Raw genomic sequence first — 13,812 nt, 5'->3', positions numbered from 1 at the left:
AGAGACCATTCTGCCAATATCTTAAAAGGAAATCTATGATGACTTTCAAGTATTTTTTATCTGACAAGCAAGAAGGGCAGGATCACTGATGTGTTGTTCTCAGGTACATACTGACCAACAGATTCACATTGTGACTATTTAGTTTCTTGTTAATGCTTATTTATTTTTGAGAGACAAAGAATGAGTAGGGGAGGGGCAGAATCCAAAGCAGGCTCCAGGCTCTGAGTGGTTAGCACAGAGCCAGACATGGGGCTCTAACTCACAGAGTGCAAGACCACAACCTGAGCCGAAGTCAGACGCTCAACCCACTGAGCCACCCAGGCACCCTGTGACTATTTAGTTTCTTGAAATCATATTCATGTTGATAACTTTGTACACAATTTGAGAAATTCCTAACTCTTCTGGGAAGCAATAATTTTTAAACAAACAAACAAAAAAACTACAACAATTTATTAAAATTTATTTAATCAAAAATTTACCAAATTTACAGAACAAAGTGACTGCCAAGCTCTTGTTTTCAATCAAACCTGACACATTAGCAGAGGGGGAAAAAATCTTAAAAGTTTAAACCATCTTTAAAGACATAAGTTTCTGCTCTTATTAACACCTCAGTTTATATTTTAATAATCTCACTAATTCAATGTTTACCAAATACCTATCTCAAAACTGCCAAGCACAAACAGAAAGTGGAACAAGTTAAATACTTATTTTCAAAGGGCTTATAATCTACCCGGGGAAAGATAAAAAAATATCCACAAAGAAACTTTTTAAAATTTTATTTTTTAATGTTTATTTATTTTTGAGAGAGAAAGAGAGAGAGACAGACAGGCAGACAGAGTGCAAGCAGGGGAGGAGCAGAGAGAGAGACACACACACAGAACCCAAAGCAGACTCCAGGCTCTGAACTGTCAGCGCAGAGCCTGATGCAGGGCTCAAAATCACAAACCATGAGATGATGATCTGAGCCGAAGTCGGACACTTAACTGACTGAGCCACCCAGGCGCCCCAAGAAACTTTTTTTTAAAAAAAGGGAAACAAGAGGCTAATACAGATGAGGAATCAGGGAAGCTTTTCTCAATAAATCCACAGAGGTCTGGATATATTGGGAGGCAGTCAAACCACCAATATGGTCTAGAACACTTATAAAAGCAAGGAGAAAAACACAGACATGGTATAGAATGACACAGTACTTACAGAAGTGGGAGAGCAGGATAGGTAAAAGGGGCCACCCTCAGTGACAAAACCTAAACTTGATCTTAATAATAATGGGGTAACTGTATGACTTGTCACAGAAAAACAGCAAAACAAGTGATACTTTAATTAAACTAATCCGGTCACTTTGTACCAGATGGATTATAGGAAAAAAGGTGACCTACACAAAGGAGATCCAATTGAAAGGCCGATTAAGTTAGATATCAAGTGAAATTCACTTGAATAAAAAGATGACAATGAAAGTGGATAGGGCATAACAATAACAAGTCAAAGAAGCTATGCACAGGAAGTTACATGACTTTACAACAGACTTGATAAAAGGGATAAGGGACTTTCAAGATGGCTCCAAGTTCTTTTAAGTCAGGAGTAGTAATGCAGTGGACCAAATGCAAAATTTAGGAAAAATTTAGGTAAAATTAAACGGAAATATTTTTTACTTAATTACTCAGTCTTTAAAGTAATTAAAGACTAGAACTTTAGGACTAAAACTTTAAAGTCTTAAAAAAAATTTTTTTTAATGTTTATTTTTGAGAGAAAGAGCACGAGGGGGTGAAGGGAGGGACAGAGAGGGGACACTTTAAATATTAAAAAAACATTTTTTAATGTTTTTATTCATTTTTGAGAGAGAGACAGAGACAGAGACAGAGAGACAAGAGTATGAGTTGGGGAGGAACAGAGACAGAGGGAGACACAGAATCTGAAGCAGGCTCCAGGCTCTGAGCTGTCAGCACAGAGCCCAATGCAGGGCTTGAACTCACAAACAGAAAGATCATGACCTGCGATGAAGTTGGACGCTTAACCAACTGAGCCAACTAGGCGCCCCTAAAAAAAATCTTAAAATAGCATGGGGGTAACAATAGGCTCAGAGAATTTGAAGCAGTTTTAAATATATGACTAATCTCATAAGGAAAGTCACAGTTTCAAAGAGGAATTGGTCAACAAATACAAATGACAAAAAAATTTTTTTTAAATAATTGAAAGGTAGCGAGTTATTGGTGACTATAACCACTTCCTGCTGCCTTCCAGTCCTCTCCATAGTGAAAGGTGGCTTTAAAAATAACCTCAAATATACTGCTCTTAATGCATCCCTTTCCTAACTTTTTGACTATGATTGTGGACAGAATAAATAATCTACAGCAGTTCAAAGAAATGCAAAGGCAAGTGAATTGGGTTCCCTGAGATAGATGAAACTGGCCTAAAGGGAAAGCCTCAGGCATTCCTTTGAAGCACATCATAGGCAGTTAACACAGCTAACATTGATCAATACTCTCCAACAAAATTATCCAGAATGAAATCTATGGGTTCCAACTAGAACAGCAATCCTAGTGTTATAGTGTCATTAAGGCCCAGAAGGCAGGGAAAGGGTGCTGCTTAAGGTAGGAACCTGCCTAAAATTTTCTCCCTTTACCACTGGAGGAGCAGTAGCACTGCTGATCTACACCTGAAGACTTTTTAACATTGGAGCAGAAGTGAGAAACCTCAGTACCAGAAATCCTATACAAAATAAAAGCCCTATAAGCTAAAAAGGAAAGCAAAGCTTTTAGAAGCCAAAGGAAACAATGGACTTTTTCAAATGCTATTTCCCTCCACATTCCATAGTAGAGATTTTCCTCACCTATTTTGTTGTAAAATCTTGGCTTATAGTTCAGTTTTCAAAATGTTCCAAATAAAGTTTACAATTTAGATGCTATGTTATGTTGCTCGACTACCAAGCTTAATGTGAATTTGAGTAGTTAACAACAAAGCTTACTTTTCTAGTTATTCACCTGTTATTGTTGTTTTTTTTTTTTTAAGTTTATGTATGTAAGCAATCTCTACACTCAACGTGGGGCTTAGATTCAGGACTCCAAGATCAAGAGTCACATGCTCTTCTCACCAAGCCAGCCAGGTAGGTATTCCTCACCTATTTCTAAAAAGGCCAATAGTGAATTTTACCCTGGACCTGCTATTAAAAGAACTGTAATAACTTTTCACAACTGATAACCATGAATTAATTTCAACAAGAGAATCCCTTTTTCCTGCTCAAATAAATTTCTCAGAATGCTGGCTATCTTGTATCTTCCCAGACCACAATCAGAGGCTCTTCCCAACCTCAGTATGATTTGAGTGTACACTCTGCTACAGGGAGATTTGACTTCTTAGGCATTAATTAATCATGTGTGTTCTTCTATCTTCACATCAGAAGATGCCAAAAAAAAAAAAAAAAAAAAAAGGAAAAAAACACAACCCTATCTTCAAATGTTTGAGGCTACCGTAATTAGCAAATACTGCAAAATGTTAACATTTGTTAACCCTATTCCTAGTTCAAGTCTGTGTTTAATAGATACAAGATGTTTGTACACAAAAGTGGAATTTATATTTTCTCCTTTGATCTCTCGTATCAAGTCCCATTTTGCAGATGAGAAAATCCTCATAGACAAAGTATCTGTTCTATTATATCATGAGCAGACCAAAAAAGGATGGTAGCAAAAAGAAAGGAAATTATAAAATTAAAGTTGCTCAGCTAAACAAATTACTAATTTGTTTTAATTAAAAAAAAAAAACAAAAACAAAAAAAAAACCTGATCAATCAGTGAAATGAAATCATTAAAAGCAGCTCAATCTGTCAAAGACTGAACCTAAAACTGGTAGCATTTGATTCAGTGGTTTTGGCCAAAAGCAGTTAACAGTTAAGAATCAAGGATCTCAGGGGAGCCTGGGTGGCTCAGTCGGTTAAGCATCTGACTTCAACTCAGGTCACGATCTCGCGGTCCGTGAGTTCGAGCCCCGCGTCAGGCTCTGGGCCGATGGCTCGGAGCCTGGAGCCTGTTTCCGATTCTGTGTCTCCCTCTCTCTCTGCCCCTCCCCCGTTCATGCTCTGTCTCTCTCTGTCTCAAAGATAAATAAACGTTAAAAAAAAAAAAAAATTAAAAAAAAAAAAGAATCAAGGATCTCAACTGCTTCATAAAAGCCTAATTCCTTCACATTTCATGTAAAACTTCCAAAATCCAATTTGGGGAAAAACATTTAAAAACAACTTCTGGGTTCTCACCGTACTTTGAATACACTTTTATCGTATTGCTTCTTGGGGCGCCTGGGTGGCGCAGTCGGTTAAGCGTCCGACTTCAGCCAGGTCACGATCTCGCGGTCCGTGAGTTCGAGCCCCACGTCAGGCTCTGGGCTGATGGCTCGGAGCCTGGAGCCTGTTTCCGATTCTGTGTCTCCCTCTCTCTCTGCCCCTCCCCCGTTCATGCTCTGTCTCTCTCTCTGTCCCAAAAATAAAAAAAAATAAAAAAAAAAAAAATCGTATTGTTTCTTCATTGTAGCCAGTTATTAAATTTGTAACCCTAAAGAGGACTATGAATTCTTTGCAGAAAGACCTAGTCTTCAGCGCTGCACCCTCAGAACCCAGCACCATGCCAGGAACAAAGCACTGTAGTTTTACAATTAATGGTTGTATAATAAAGTCAATGAGGAACTGCCAAGATTGGGGCAATCTTACTTTGCGTAGAAAATGTCTCCACTTTTTTTTTCTTTTCTTTTCTTTAAATTTCCTGTCCAGGGGCGCCTGGGTGGCTCAGTTGATTGAGAGTCCGAGTCTTAATTTCAGTTCAGGTCATGATCTCAGTTTGTGAGATCAAGCCCCATGTCAGTGCAGAACCTGCTTGGGATTCTTTTTCTCTCCCTCTGCCCCTCTCCCCAGCTTGCACTCTCTCTCAAATTAAAAAAATAAATAAAAATAAAGAGTAAGGGAGCCATCTGTCTTCTTTAAGGAAAAAAAAAAAAAAAAATTCCCTTCCAGGGCATTGGGCTTAGCTGGTGGAGCAGGTGACTCTCGATTTTGAGGTTGTGAGTTCAATTCAAGACCGGTGTAGAGATTGCTTAAAAATAAAATCTTTAAAAAAAAAAAAAAAAATTTCACTTCCACACTATTTTTAAAAATAATTCTTCCAGTAAGCCAAAAATTTAGGAAGACTTACTTTCGTCCCACTCTTTTTCCAAGTTCCTCCAAATTTTTATACTAAAATTTAGTATTTCAGACTCATTTTACCTTCTGTTACAGATTTATGTACACATTTGTATCTCTACTAGGCTATAAATCATCTGAGAGTGGGGACCATGTATTGCATAGTAATATATATAGCTTGGTCCAAATGTTATCTCTCAAAATATAAAAATTTTGAATTAATCTGTGACTTTTTTCTCAGTCCTCCAGTAAATTATTCTGAAGCACAGTTCCAAATCAGAACACTGAAATGATGCCATACAAAAAAAATGATGCTATACAAAAAAATGATGCTATACAAAAATCCTAGGTCTGCTTTCTAAGTGTATGCATCATATTTCATATAAGGAGAACTAAAATGATTTCAGGCACTTATTTGACACTAGCAGGCCAAAATGGCAACATAAACAATCCTGTTAGGAATGAATTTCCCAACAACTTCTAGTAGATCTACAAAAGAGGGTCTCCTGCTGGGTATGGGGTTGTAACAGAATTCTATAATTCTCCCTGTGGAGGTAATCCGAGTCCATTTTCAGGAAACCTGCAAGTTACACCTGCTCTCTGATTGCACCTGAAGGTACAGCAAGAGAAATCAGAGAGAAAAGCCTGGGATAAGCCACTTGAAAATAATTATGGCATGCTAAAATTATTCACCAAACTCTGACCGTAACTAGCCATGCCGCCAAACCCAGGACTTGACTGAATACCTCAGTATGACTGCCTCACAGCACCTAAGAACAAAGAACTATGAAAATATAAGGGCTGTTACATAAGTATTAGGCCACCGTTTATTTTTTTTTCCTCTAAAAAAAATTTTTTTTTAACATTTATTCATTTTTGGAGACCGAGAGAGACAGAGGGTGAGCGGGGGACGGGCAGAGAGAGAGAGAGAGAGAGAGAGAGAGAGGGAGGGAGACACAGAATCCCAAGCAGGCTCCAGGCTCCGAGCAGTCAGCACAGAGCCCGACGTGGGGCTCGAAACCACAAGCCACGAGATCACGACCTGAGACGAAGTTGGACACCCAACCGACTGAGCCACCAGACGCCCTTTTTTTTTCTTTTAAAGTAAGGAAATCCATCTTCAGCTCTTCTCTGGTCAAATTCTATTATTATACTAAGTTGTAAAGGACAGTTCAAAAGATTCTACCTTTTAGATTTTTTGCTATACTGAGTAAGCAATTCATAAAATATTTGGTCATCAATCTTTTGTCATAAATATTTTCATTTTAATAGTATTTGTGATCAAACTTCACTGGATTTTAAACTTTTCTACCCATACACATATTCTATATATTTTATATAATTTAGTATTTTTACTAATTTATGTTGCATCTCCTTTCATGTGATTTTGTGAAATATTCTTTCAATCGACAGGACTATTACATGAAAAGGGCCCCAAAATTATTAAAACCACAAAATTTTTTTGTCATACCAATCTTTCACATCAATGATTTCTGTACGTTAAACAGCCTACCTCTCTTTCAAACACACACCACACACACACCCCCAAAATTACCATGTAAGACAGAAGAGAGGGCAGGTACTTTCTTTTATTTACATTGTTGTAAGAGTTATTATGTGTTCTTAAAAGAATATAAACAAGGAGATAAAGTGATTCTTCCTACAGTCATTCAATAAAATAGATTATAATACAGAGCTGTCATCAATCAGCTAACCATATCTAATAACTATATCTAACAAAATGAACCAATAATTTGACGTAAGCCTTTGAGCTTCATTACAGTATTAGCATACCACTGAGGCTGGAAAACTGGTACACAGACATATGCATGTGCTTTACATATATGTATTTAAAAAAAAATTTTTTTTTTAACATTTATTCATTTTTTGATAGACAGAGCATGAGTGGGGGAGGGGCAGAGAGAGAGGGAGACACAGAATCCGAATCGAGCTCCAGGCTCTGAACTGACAGCACAGAGCCTGACGCGGGGCTCGAACTCATGGACCGTGAGATCATGACCTGAGCTGAAGTCGTTTAACCGACTGAGCCACCCAGGCTCTCCCACATATATGTATTTTTAAACATACTTCTGATATCTCTGTTGAGAAATTCATTAACTTAACATCTTGAGAAAGGCATTTTAATAGCGATTTCAAATTTCATTTTATTGTTTTAAAGCAAGCTTCCATGAAAGTGTTAAGCTTTATACAACTAAGCTATTTCTAACCCAAAATGAAATATATCTTCCCAAACCAGAGTTCCTAAACAGCTATCCAACACAAAATTTAAATTCAGAAACTACTAGTAAGATTTTTCTGAAAATTTTCAACTGATGAAAGGCAGTGGAGAAAAAAATCGTGTTTTTGCATTAAAATTAAAAAGCTAAGTGCTAACAAATTAGTTAATATAGTAAAACGTCTTTGAGGAATAATCAAATATACACAGGGTAACAACTGAGCCAAGAAAGGAAAAAAAAAAAAAATTCACTAACAGAAGGCCACTTTAACAGTGGTATCGAAACCAGTAAAGACCAACCGAGATTTTTACTCTATTTTATAGATGTTCCCATATTATTTGACATTACTAATAACCACACGATTCCAAGGACATTTTCAGGTTCAGTTGGCATGACTTTAAAAAACACCTTTATCTTGATAGATGAGGTACTAGGAAACCAAATAAATCCATCATTTGTTAAAACAAATACATTCAGAAGTGTATAAATGTAAAAATACACAGAAACATTTAGGAAAACTTTAATTTTAAATATAAGCAGCAATACTTAGCATGAAAAATACATTATTTACTCATGTGACTACCGTAGGACTATAGGCCACATTCAGTTATCATCAAAAGCAAACAAATATAAAAATAATTTTTAAGCCACAACATAGAACTTCCCAATTATGTAAATCCAAACAAACAACAAAACCAACATCGTTTCCATAAAAGTTCAACTTTGATATTGAGATTTTTCCATTGACCAAAATTCACTAAACTCGATTATCAAAACAACCAAAATCATCTCTCCCAGCCAGTCTCTTTACCTCTTTAGTTCACTCTAATAGAGCACATCAGATTGATTTTTCCAAAAAATGTATTTTGTACAACGCCTCTCACTCAAAATACAAAATATCTCAGTGCTACCCTGACCAGATCCTCTCAGTGTTTAAAGGACGAGTTCAAATTTCTCAGCCTTGTAATGAAGGCTCCAACCTTCCCTTCTGGCCTCCTCTCAGAATTCTCCTAAAGGAATCTTCTCCAGTAATATTATCTGACCCAATGGATTTTGCAAAACCTTGTGCTAACAAAATATTTTATTCTCAACATCATGGAAAGCAAAGCAAAATTTTCTAAACAAACTTAAAAGCTGGTAAAAATGAAACGTATTCAAACCTTACTTACATATTTAAAGAGAGTAAATTAATTTCTCATCTAAAATGACTGAGGTGAAGAAAAGATTTGGTAAAAAACAAGACCCACATCTTCTCTCAAAAGACCTTAAGATACCCATATGACAATGGTTCTGTTCAATTTTTGAATGAAAACTTAAGTGAAAGAGCTAGTTCTGATAAGACAGGAGATCTGGAGTCCCTAGACAGTTTCTAAATACTTGAATTCACCTGATAGTATTTTATGATTCACTATTAGGGCCCCATTTAATTCTAAATTACACAGGCCAGTAAGTTGCCACTACTTTACTGGGGAAAGTACTTCCCTAATTCACCCCAGAAATTTTTTTAAATTTCAAGTTGTTTTAAAGGAAAAGTAATTTTATTTTCAGAATCACAAATAATATATTGCAAGTTTTGGCTATTATCAACACATCTCTAAGCACTGAAGATATTCTAAACTTAAGAAACTTTAACTTTCCCCCCAAATACTAAGATAACTTATTTAAACTAAACAACTGGATAAAAATTTAGCCAGAACATAATATCATAAACACAGTTCCCCAAATCCTACATCACTTTAATAAGATATTTCCTTCTTGGGCAACAATGCCTGACATTTATGGAAAAACAAATTAAAAAAACAAAATAAAACACCTCTTTCATGAAAAAGAAAACACCAATACCAGGTTTAAAATGTTCAGAGTATATACTAACTTGGTACCTGCTTAGGTCAGTTGTTTACTGGAGACACTGACAATCACACAAAAAAAGAGGGTGAGGCAGCATCTAAAATACATCTACTGAAGAATACTTAGAGCCTTCGAACCAAGAAATCAGTAGTCTCTTGACCTATGACAGATATCAAAAGACTTTTCCCCAGTACCTCACCAGAAAGTCTACAGCAAAGGTAGAAGAAAAGAAAGGCAAGAACCAAAGAACACAGAAGAAAAAGGAGTAGAGAATCAAGGGAGGAGTTGGAGGCAACGACACGAAGAAAGGAAGAGAGCTAAATGTAAAAGACTAGAAAGAAAAAAAATACCAACAAAAAGAGAGGAGGTGTTCTGAGGTACAGGGAAGGCTGCATTTGCCTCAGGGACACTAGTTCCAGAGTTAATATACCACTCCCAATAGGTGCCCAAGAGGTCATTTTAAGAAAGTCTTAGGAAAGCCATTCTTAGAAAAACCCTGATTCCTAAGATAAATTGAACCCAGAATTTAATCATCTTGTTCTCAATGTTCTCAAACTGTGTTTTTATTATAATTGCTATAAAATTACAAGCTTTAATTTTTGAGAGTTTTGGCCAGAATCTGTTTGATAAATTCTAAATCTAAATTAATTTAACAACTGACTTGTAATTTTCTCAAGGATACATCAGTAATAACCCTATTATTTTAAATAACATGTGGTGATTTATATAACATTACAGAGGAGGGGAAAAAAAAACTAAAACAAAAGATAAAACTTCTCAAATTAAGTATGTCTATATCTGGGTACCTATGAAAGTCACGCAAGATATAGCAGATGGGATCTGAAACAAACATTCTATTTTTAAAAGATACAGGACTACAAGAATTGAAGAGGTAAATGGGCCTGGAGCTACAGAAATATAAAATGTATTTTAAGAAGAACTTAGTAAAAATTCAAAGTCAAGAAGAATTAATGCAATGCCATTAAGGACAGAAGATACAAAAAATTAAGACTCTACTTTTGTTTGCTTTATCCAAACCAGAAGGGTATCCCTACTTGCTCTGGGTATCCTCAGTAGGATTCAATCTGAGGGGATGTTAGTGAGAATTCCTTAAAGATGTTTGAAGTTCTGAAACCAATACTATAGTCTCCAATAATCTTTCCACTGTCATAGGAAGACTGTGTGAGTTTAGAATCTCTTCATAGCCTTTTCTTCTACCATCCCTTTGACTGGAGGGCTCAATACTAAACAGTAACAGGCACTTAGGCCTTTTCTTTTTGACCTCATAATATATTTTTACATTTGTTCACTAGGATATTCTCAAAACTGATCCCCACTCTGAGGGTTTAATCAGAAAGTATCTAACCATGTGATACATATGTGATTTAACCAGAGTAATTTCTGAACCCTTCTATCTACAAACTCTAAATCAGAGATAAATCTGAGGGGTTTGGTTCTTTGGATTTGGTTTTCTGTATGTTTTCTCTAATTGTTTATTTCTCCAACTTTCCGCGTGCCTTATACTGCCACTATCCTTCCATCCCCATCTTTTACTTTCCTTCTATATATGTACACACACACACAAAGAATATCAGTATTAACTACATATGTATGTATGCATGTATGCGTGCGTGCATATATATTTACACATACATACACGCACTACTGACACACATGGCCAATATCAGAATATAAACCAAAGATAAAGACATAAATAACACTGTAGAATAGGATTTAACTCATTTACTCTTATTTTCAGGATAAAACAAAACTGGTTGGTTACTATTACTCACCAGATGGTTCTTCAGGCTCGCTTTCATTTTCTTCCTCAGGTGGGGCTTGAGGAGGTGGTGGGGGAAGCTTCTTTTCCTTCTCTGCTTTAGCATTTCTCTCTTCTTCTGAATAATATTCATCTTCTGAGAGGTTGGCCAAGCTTTCATCCATCTCTCTGTACTCTACCTATGTGGAGATTATACCAGGGAAAGCTAAATACAGTGAACATCTAAAACCAGGGACTTAATGTGGAACCATCAGTGAATGTGAATGGCTTTTTAACTTCAAATTTTAAGGGAAATAAGTAAATAACAAGGAACAAGCTAGACCATAATAGGTAGTTATTAAAAACAAAATCTCAGGGCACCTGGCTGGCTCAGTTGGAAGAGCATGGGACTCTTGATCTCAGGGTCATGAGTTCAAGCCCCACACTAGGTGCAGAGATTACTTAAATAAATAAAACAAAATAAAACCCTAAAATATCTCATGAAACAATCTCATGTCGGTTCACATTTACCCCAACCTATCAATTTTACATCATAGTACTGACATTTAGAGCAGTGGATCTGAGGCTTTTTACAACTCCTAAAACCTTTTAAAATGTGTGTGTGTGAGTGTGTTTGTAGGCATATCTATACATATGTATGTATACATCATAATCACACTAGAAGTTTCAACAAAAGACTAAAATAACCCTGAGATAAAAATATAATCAACTAGAATAACAAGTCTGTCAAATGTCAAGCCTGTACTTCTATTCCATGGCAAAACAGCAAAATTCCAGAAACCAAATGGGGAAAAATGGCAGGTAATAAAAACCACAAATGGCAACAGTCAAATTGAAACTATGAAAAGGTACATTTGCTTAAAAAATAACCAATGACTTGATTTCACAGTTCATGTGATCAAGCTCCGCCTCAGGCTCCGCGCTGACACCATGGAGCCTGCTTGGGATTCTCTCCCTCCCTCTCTCTGCCCCTCCCCCACTCCCTCAAAATAAATAAACATTAAAAAATAATAACTGTTGACCTAAGAGAGTTGAACAATGAGAGCAAAGAAACCTTAATATAACAAATTAAGAAGTGAAACGGAAATGGAGACCACAGGTCATACTACTAATTCATATTCTAAGTGTAAAGGAGAGAACCAGGTAGTAAGTAGAAAGAGGAAGCCTTATCAGGGGTAAAGCCATTAGGATAGGGAAGATTATAATGGACCTGTTTACCAAAATGTAAACGGTATTACAAATAGTCACCAACCTTAGAACACTGGCAAAATGTCACTGTGACTCCCACCCTTAAAAAACATTCCAGAAAGCCACAGAAACAACAGCTCTCTATTCAGATTCAATTAAAAGATAAAATGAATAAAATAAAAATTTATTAGCTATGGAGACAGAGCAAAGACAGTATGGTCTCCACAAATAATGTACCTAACTTATTAGATTTCTGAAATTAATAGTCCTGTGGATTACAGCAAATGTAATCTATTTTAACTTTTGAAATATCTTTGAAATAGTTCCATATGGCTGGCTGCTTTTATATCTGTCTTTTTCTTTTTTTTAAATGACATGACCACAGGTGGGCAGGGGAGTGGGTGGCTAGGCTAGAGAAGGTAAGAGGGATTGTGTCAGAAAATGGAAACAAAAATTAAGGATAAATTGAACAGTTCTGACCCATGCTCTAAGATTCTTATTTAAACACACAAATAATAGTATTCATCTATCAAATATGGAACACTGAGTACATGATCACAATGGAGAAAACAATTATAAATGAGAGTCTTCCTGCCCTTAATAAGCTGAAATTCCAGTTGCAAATTAATGGTTCTTACCAGGCAAATCATCTCACAGAAAGATTTTACAATAAAACCTCCAGAAGTCTAGACACTAAACTTCATTCTACTTGATTGAGATAAACTGTAGGAGCAAACCTCAGGACAATGGGCAAAAAAGCAGCATGGGAAAAGTTTCAAAGAGGGAGAGGGGTCAGAAAATGTAATATATGTTTAAAGTATGCAGTATCCTTTCTTCTTTCAGCTTTCAATAGTGCTTGACCCCTCCCTACCCCCAAAGATTCAGCTCTTTAATCCTCTGCTCATCAATCTCATCCATTTAATCAATAATCACTTAATAAGCGCCTACCATGGAACTGGGCAATGTGCAAATTCTGAAACAATAATGTAAGATCCTTTCTACTGCAGTAGTTTAGCTCTTTCCAAAGGATGTTCCACAAGACACTATACTATTTGAAGGAAAAGGAATCCATGATCAAGTTTGGGAAGTACTGCATTCTTTACAGGCCCCCTCTAGGAGAACCACAATGCACATTAAAGTTACCGAGAAGTTTTGCAGCAAAAACAATCTTTTTAACATTGTTTAATCCAACGTTTTGATGAAGTAGTAGCTACTAAGAAGGAATACAGAGTTCTTAGTTTTTGGGGGGTTGGGGGGGGAAGATTAGAAAAATATCTAGAAGTAGGAGCAAAAATATCTAAAGGTAGTATTTAAAAACAATAATATCAAGAAAAAACCATCTGTGTTCCACAGAACCCTAAAATTCTTCAGGATTTCATTTAAATACACACTTATATGTGTTAGTACTTTGGAGACCAACAACACATGAACTTGTACTGCTTAGGTAAATTTTGGGTAGACCTAAGAATGACATTTCTTCTGCAATCTGTTCAACCAAGGCAGCATCCTGAAATGGCTAGGCAAGCTAAAAAACAACCTTTTGTACTACTTATCAAGCACTGGGTCTTCACAATGCTTCATAAACAAAGTACAGAAATAAA

General features: G+C 36.2%; 1 protein-coding gene across 2 annotated transcripts in view; it reads right to left on the bottom strand.

Moving 5' to 3' along the window:
- Positions 1-13,812, bottom strand: part of KDM1A (lysine demethylase 1A) — a 64,833-nt gene that overhangs the window by 44,854 nt on the left and 6,167 nt on the right. For both annotated transcript variants that reach the window (XM_042951080.1, XM_042951081.1), the window contains exon 2: positions 11,037-11,202. In XM_042951080.1, coding sequence (XP_042807014.1) covers positions 11,037-11,202 — 166 coding nt within the window. The remainder of the gene's footprint in view (positions 1-11,036; positions 11,203-13,812) is intronic.

Source organism: Panthera leo, chromosome C1 (assembly GCF_018350215.1).
Source record: "Panthera leo isolate Ple1 chromosome C1, P.leo_Ple1_pat1.1, whole genome shotgun sequence".
NCBI classification, from domain to species: domain Eukaryota; kingdom Metazoa; phylum Chordata; class Mammalia; order Carnivora; family Felidae; genus Panthera; species Panthera leo.
The sequence above is the reverse complement of the archived record's forward strand: the minus strand, read 5'-3'. Positions and strand labels throughout refer to the sequence as shown.